We start from the raw sequence: 6923 nt of genomic DNA, 5'->3' as shown, positions 1-6923 counted from the left end.
AACCTAACCTAACCTAACCTAACCTAACCTAACCTAACCTAACCTAACCTAACCTAACCTAACCTAACCTAACCTAACCTAACCTAACCTAACCTAACCTAACCTAACCTAACCTAACCTAACCTAACCTAACCTAACCTAACCTAACCTAACCTAACCTAACCTAACCTAACCTAACCTAACCTAACCTAACCTAACCTAACCTAACCTAACCTAACCTAACCTAACCTAACCTAACCTAACCTAACCTAACCTAACCTAACCTAACCTAACCTAACCTAACCTAACCTAACCTAACCTAACCTAACCTAACCTAACCTAACCTAACCTAACCTAACCTAACCTAACCTAACCTAACCTAACCTAACCTAACCTAACCTAACCTAACCTAACCTAACCTAACCTAACCTAACCTAACCTAACCTAACCTAACCTAACCTAACCTAACCTAACCTAACCTAACCTAACCTAACCTAACCTAACCTAACCTAACCTAACCTAACCTAACCTAACCTAACCTAACCTAACCTAACCTAACCTAACCTAACCTAACCTAACCTAACCTAACCTAACCTAACCTAACCTAACCTAACCTAACCTAACCTAACCCAACCCAACCCAAAATCCAAGATGGCGCCGACGAAAATTTTACATTTTTTCGTCAGTTGATTGGTTCGAGCAAAATTTAAGAAATGGCATTTGGTATGAAAGATGTTTAGATATTACATGACGTAAATTTCAATAGTGGAAAATAATAATTTTACACATTTAGAAAATATTGTACTGTGGATATTATTTGAAAAAAAAAATGTTAAATCATGAAAATATGAAAATAAAGTACATAATTATGTATCAACTTTTTTTGTTACATTGATTGATTTTAATTGAAAAGTTTTTAATTGTTTATTTATAATTTATTTATTACATTTAATTATATGTATATGTTACAGTCAAAACCCTGAACCAGTCAATATCCTTATTGACGGTTATTAAGCTTTTTGACTAAGCCACCCTTAGTCAATAACCTTATTAACTGATTTAAAGAGCAGACATTCAGTCAATATAGGTTTGAATAGATTTTAACACTAAAATCTTTCTGTAATGGGCAAGTAAAACAATATCGAGTCGGTTCTGGCACTCGCCGGCCGCTACCGCGGCACCTATATTGACTGAATGCCTGCCTCTTTAAATCAGTTAATAAGGTTATTGACGACGACAATAATTTATAGTAGATAGTATATAATATTATGTATACTCTAAGGTAGTAATAATAGCTCAATGCGCAAAACATGAATTTTTAATTATATAATAATTTTTAATAAATAGCCAACTGCTTGCAACTTGCAAGGAAATCAAAACCTACAAAGTACTGGAAGTATCCAGTGAACATACAGTCTTGAAATTTGCTTAAAAGCCTTTGATGCACATCTCAACTTGTAAACCATGCTCAAAATATGGTGAACTTAGCAACTAGTGCACTTCTGAAATTTTACACTTCGCAACTGGTGCACTTCTTAATTGGTGCACTTCGCAAATGGAGCACTTTTTAAGATGAGTGGAGATTTGGAAAAAATAGGAAGAATTGCTAAAAACATGAATTACAACATAATAAAAAATAGGTTTGTTCGGAGGTTCGGACTTCGGAGCCACACGGAGCCCTCGGCCTCGGTGCGCGAGTCCGACTCGCACTTGGCCGGTTTTTATTTAATTCAATTCAATTCAATTTTTTTCGAAGGGTGGCAAGGTTTTTATTTAAAATGAAGATCACACTGCATCTGTCAGCTGTCTACTTAGACGTGTTTGACTTTGACACTTGAACTTATTATCTTCAGTTTCTTCGGACTTCATTGATCATTCTTCAAATTAAAACGATTGCAAGTCTTCTACTAACTATTGAAGTTCTATAATTATTTACATTAATATAGAGATAAAATTTCTTGGATACAGATAGTAACTAAGCAATTATTTCTTATATATTATTCAGTCCATTAAATTATATATACCCAAGACAAAATTCGCTGCTAGAGTCGTTATCAGAAATCATACATAAATATTAATAGTGTTTATAAATAAGGTAGCAGAATGTCGTGTGAATTAATAGTAAGGCCTTCGATGCCAGGAGATATGCAGAAGCGTCAAGAAATCGTACGAAATGCTTATTCCACGGGTTTTATAGACACCTTTTTCTTCTTTTTTTTTCAAGAGGTATGTATTATTAAAAAGATATACAAGATCATAATGTTAATGATAGTATAGTATATACTTTGCACTGGTCAATTTTATTTATTAAAAGTATGTTCTACTTTACTATAATTATAATACAATATTTGATCCAATAGTCCATCTAAACAGGTTATTTCTATACTGCCTCATGCCTGTGTGACAATATAATGTTGCTTTATGATGTATGTTATTGGATAATTAATATGTATTGGAATGAGAATGATGAACATAATGTGCAGTTGACACTAGAGTGTTGTGTGCTGAGTGGTGCAGTGCTGTTCATATTTTGCGGTGTGTCAGCTCGCGGCTGCTTGCTGCTGGTGCCGGCGGTGGTCGCCGTGGTCTCTGCTGCTGTTCTGCTTCAGCAGTACACTCTGGCACACAAACATGCTCAGGTAGTTTGAAAATTTTTCCTTCACATAAAAAACAAGGAATGCTTTTAGGCTACCATTTATAATATTTTAAAAGCAGTTTAGCGCTGAGCATTTTAATAATTTCAATAATTTTTGAACAAAATAATTATAATAACAAGAGAATAATATGCTGTTCTAGTCATGTTATAGAATAGAATACACATAAATCAAAAGAATACTTAGATCATGGTACTGCATCACCTAAGTATGTTGTCTTGGTGGCAACCTACTGAAATAAGAATTTATAATTATTATTGGCTGGTTACAAAGATTATGTTTTTTGTGCCACTGTTATTTGCAGCTAGAACTTATTAGTAACACATTAAAATTATTATGTATCAAAAATAACTATATGGGTGCACCTCACTGAATCGTGCAAGCGAAAGTGTTTTAGCTACACATCATATAAAAACTTTCCGACATCAATCATCAGGGCCTTAATGGCCAGCCAGTCAAGTAGACTGGTTGACGATTCTCCCTTTTCGATGGAGGAATTCCACCTCCTCCATAATCAAATATCAAAGAATTCATTTTTGCATTCATCAAAAAATGTAGTGTCCAGTATCTTGAGTCTTGACCATGCAGTTGGTACAGCTGAACCTGGATGAAGGCACATTACATCTACCTGTAATTATTAATATTCATGGGCTCTTGATATCTTTGGGTTTGTGTCTCTAAAACTCAATTGTTACTTTCACTATTAAAACATCAAAAATTTGTTAGATACAAAGGCTCACAAGTCAAGTAACTTTATTATGCTGGTTATAAAATTTTTTGTATTATATAATTATATTGAATAAATGAAACACAGAGTATACATGGAGAAATGTTCGGCGTGGTGGTGGAAGCCCGCGGCGCGCTGCTGCCGCCGGCCGGCGCCGTGCCCATCCGCCTGCGCCTGAACGACGGCCGCCACGACGAGAGCCGAAGCGACATGTACACACATGTGCGTCTCAACTTCATTTACATATTTATTATATTCTGCATTGTACATTCAAAAAAATACATAAAATAATTTAATATAGAACTTAGGATGTTGATTGTAGGTAGATACATATTATTATGTGATTCCGTTCCAATAAATTGTTCCGCAGATAGTGGGGACTGCGAGCGTGTCGGAATTTTGGGGGTCGATGCGGAGCGGATGGCTGCACTCGCTGGCCGTCGACGTTCAGTAAGAAAGTTCTCGCTGAAATATTTTTATCGCTCGTTCGAGGCGACGCGACGCAAAGTCGTTCTGAAACGAAATCTGCGCGGTTGCAGGTGGCAGAGGCGCGGCGCGGGCGCGGCGCTCGTGGGCGGCGCGCGGCAGCTGGGCGCCGGCGCGGGCCTGCAGTCGCTCGAGTGCGTCGTGAGCCCGCTGCAGGGCGCCGCCAAGCGCCTGCTGCAGGCGGCCGGGTGGGTACGCGTGTGTGTGTGTGTGTGTGTGCGCGCAGAGCCCGCTGACGCGCGTGTGTGTGCAGGTGGGAGTGTCGCGGCTCGTACGAGCGCGCGGTGGCGGGCGCGGCGCTGACGCTGCCGCTGCTGCGGCTGGGCACCGACCTGCCGCTCGCCTGACCGACGCGCCCCGCGATCCACGTTCGAAAACTTGACCGGAGGAAAATGTTCGAATATTTAAATTTTGGAAATTAATGACTACAGCGGATTAACAGCGGGCTGTGTTTAGCTTATATATTTGAAAATTTAAATCGAATACAATTGATCGCTTAATTATATCAAAGTAAAATATTAAACTAATTTAAATTTTTTTAGGAATATAAATAATTCGATAATAATTGTGAAGTAATTGTGTCATCTATAAATTAATATAGATGACACAATAACTAAAAATCGAGATTTATATTTATCGAGATTTATTATTTATCGTTATCGAGATTTATTAATAAATATATTATATAATATAATATTCATATTGGTTAACCATTGATAAAATCTTAATCGAGCCATAATGACAATTTGTACACATTTTTTTCTTCAGAGGATTTTAAAAGGTGATCTTTATCATGTAATTTAAGTAAATAATATTATTTGTATGTATAGTTTTACACATCAAGTATTCTGGAACTAACTTTAGACTTTTGTTAAATTGACAAGCATTAAAGAATCTCCCATTTTTTACAATGTCTGTTACGTAATGATATTGCCAATTAACTTACGCCTAACGATTACATTATTTGTATATTATAAGTAAAACAAATGGTAAGTTTTGATATTCCATGTATTTTTATAAATAAATATTCTTTTTTACATTTATGGAGCTCTTTTCATTCATCATTCCTTTTCCACATTTGGTTCTCTTTGTGTCATGAGTTGGTCCGGAACAGAATTTGCAGCTTCGATGCTCCCACAACTACCTATAGACAATAAACAATAAATTAATAATATTTATCAATATTTATCAGCCCAAAGTTTCAATCAGTAATATCTTATATATTTCTCTATAATGAAAAGCAAATAGCATACTTTGCACGTTGCATCATCTTAATCTTAATACTATTATAAAGGCGAAAGTTTGTATGGATGTTTGTTACTCTTTCACGTAAAAACTACTGAACCGATTACAATGAAATTTAGCACACATATAGAGGGTAACTTGGATTAACACATAGGATAGGTTTTATCCCGGAAATCCCACGGAATGAGACCTATGTGGGTTTTCCTTTGAAAACGCGGGCGAAGCCGCGGACGGAAATCTAGTTTCAGACATAACACTCAAATAAACAGATATCGCTATTTATTAGCACACATTTAATGGAGGACTGTGGAGTTCACCTTGAGATATTCGGGCGAGTGTCGGTGTTGCGCGGGCGGCGGCTGCGCCACGAGCGCGAGCAGGTCGCGCACGGCGGCGCGCGCGGCGCTGTCCCCCCCCTCCCCCTCGCCGCACGCGCCGCCCCCCCACCGCGCGCGCCCCGCCAGCTGCAGCGCGGCCAGGCGCTCGCCCGCCGCCAGCCCGCGCCACGCGCCGCCCAGCCGCGCGCACACGTGCTGCACCTCGTCCGCGTCCGCGTCGGGCGGCGCGGGCGGGGCGCACGGGGCGAGCAGGCGCAGCGCGGCGGCGCGCGCGCGGGCGGCGAGCGCGTGGGGCGCGGCCGCGTCCGCCGCCCGCACCAGCGCGCCCGCGCACCGCAGCGCCGCGCCCGCCGCGCACACCGCGCCCGACACCTGCTCCACCTGATGAATATGATTTCATTTAAGCGTAATTAAATATAGTAGTAGTCCTGGAGGGAAAGTACCTATAATACTGGAGTTAAAGAGAGAGCATATTTTGCTGAAAGGAAGCTGCATTACAAATTCACTTGCCTCGATTTGATTTATGAATTAAATATAGAATGAACCTGATGTGGTGTTGCAAGAGCGAGCATCGCCTGCAGCAACCTCCTCGAGCCCGGCACCCGGGGAGCTCTCCACATGCTGGCCGCCCAAAGCCAGCTCGTCACTACCACAATCTCACCATCGCTCCGTTGTTTACTACACTCGAATGTGTCCATCAGTATACACTCTATGCTTTCTGCTATCTGTAATGCCCATGAATTCATAAATTTGATAAATATTATGTGTATCCCGAGTACCAATATATCCATATTAATAATATAACCAACTTATAACCTCTTATATATTTAGTGAAAAGTTTTATTAAAAGACTAAATATACTCACTTCATCTGTAGCCATTTTGATCAAGTCTTCATTGTTAGTCTGTAAAATCTCAAGATAGGCCGGCAGAAATTCTGTATTATATTTGGCGAGGTTGGTAGCCAGTAAACAAACTAAATCGGCAGCGGTGGGCGGCAGGTCGGCGGGCGGGCTGACCACACTGAGCGCGCCCACCGCCGCCGCCAGCGAGCCCTCGCTCTCCGAGCTGCTCGAGTCGGTGCTGGTGAGTCGGACCACTTGCTGCTCATACTGCGTGCGCAGCTGGCGGAGCTCCTCCTCGCATTCTTCTTCGCGGGCGCGCTGCGATGCCAACACGTCTGCTGTTGGCATGCTGAAATCGTCCTGCAATTTGTTTGGATATTATTATGGGTATATCAAACTTGACAAACAAAAATTTATAAGTGCATACCGAATCACGGCACGAACTATTGACTAAGATTTGGGGTAGTTCATCGTCATAATTATCATCAGACATTACTGTAGAGTCGATTTATATCATTAATCGCAACTTCAGTTAAATAACATAATGTACTTATACATTAATATTTCAAAACACTAGTTTCGCGCAAAAAAGTTATCACTCAAAAGTCAACTGTCGCAGAAAGTCAAATCATCAAATGTCAATATTGCAG

The 6923-nt window shown here is 40.3% G+C and overlaps 2 protein-coding genes across 4 annotated transcripts; one reads left to right on the top strand and one right to left on the bottom strand.

Moving 5' to 3' along the window:
- The first annotated feature begins 1706 nt into the window (after positions 1 to 1706).
- Positions 1707 to 4889, top strand: LOC149898441 (uncharacterized). Of its 3 annotated transcripts, none has more exons than XM_090115540.1 (6): positions 1707 to 2205; positions 2463 to 2618; positions 3448 to 3582; positions 3735 to 3810; positions 3900 to 4034; positions 4100 to 4238. In XM_090115540.1, exons 1-5 carry the CDS (start codon positions 2083 to 2085, stop codon positions 3989 to 3991), a joined length of 582 nt encoding a protein of 193 aa, XP_089971666.1. In that variant the 5' UTR covers positions 1707 to 2082; the 3' UTR covers positions 3992 to 4034; positions 4100 to 4238. The 3 variants fall into 3 exon arrangements, with proteins under 3 accessions (XP_089971666.1, XP_089971663.1, XP_089971665.1); XM_090115539.1 differs by having other exon boundaries at positions 1715 to 2205; positions 3731 to 3810; positions 4100 to 4889; XM_090115537.1 differs by having other exon boundaries at positions 1708 to 2205; positions 3731 to 3810; positions 3900 to 4889.
- LOC149898440 (uncharacterized) lies at positions 4837 to 6872 on the bottom strand. Its single transcript, XM_090115294.1, has 5 exons — positions 6701 to 6872; positions 6295 to 6633; positions 5975 to 6154; positions 5409 to 5810; positions 4837 to 4990 (listed from the first exon to the last, which is right to left on the bottom strand). Exons 1-5 carry the CDS (start codon positions 6764 to 6766, stop codon positions 4940 to 4942), a joined length of 1038 nt encoding a protein of 345 aa, XP_089971420.1. The 5' UTR covers positions 6767 to 6872; the 3' UTR covers positions 4837 to 4939.
- Positions 6873 to 6923: the final 51 nt, after the last annotated feature.

Source organism: Colias eurytheme, chromosome 23 (assembly GCF_061535395.1).
Source record: "Colias eurytheme isolate Ceu_HAF_F1 chromosome 23, ilColEury1 Martin Lab GWU primary, whole genome shotgun sequence".
Taxonomy (NCBI): Eukaryota; Metazoa; Arthropoda; class Insecta; order Lepidoptera; family Pieridae; genus Colias; species Colias eurytheme.
The sequence above is the reverse complement of the archived record's forward strand: the minus strand, read 5'-3'. Positions and strand labels throughout refer to the sequence as shown.

Excerpts from the sequence above, each read along its gene's own strand:
- LOC149898441 (XM_090115537.1), top strand. The coding sequence starts at position 2,083 with ATGTCGTGTGAATTAATAGTAAGGCCTTCGATGCCAGGAGATATGCAG. Across the intron at positions 2,206-2,462 it reads TCTTCTTTTTTTTTCAAGAG|TTGACACTAGAGTGTTGTGT; the intron begins GTATGTATTATT and ends CATAATGTGCAG. Across the intron at positions 2,619-3,447 it reads TGGCACACAAACATGCTCAG|AGTATACATGGAGAAATGTT; the intron begins GTAGTTTGAAAA and ends AATGAAACACAG.
- LOC149898440 (XM_090115294.1), bottom strand. The coding sequence starts at position 6,766 with ATGTCTGATGATAATTATGACGATGAACTACCCCAAATCTTAGTCAAT. Across the intron at positions 6,155-6,294 it reads TCAAAATGGCTACAGATGAA|ATAGCAGAAAGCATAGAGTG; the intron begins GTGAGTATATTT and ends TGGGCATTACAG. Across the intron at positions 5,811-5,974 it reads CTCTTGCAACACCACATCAG|GTGGAGCAGGTGTCGGGCGC; the intron begins GTTCATTCTATA and ends CATATTCATCAG.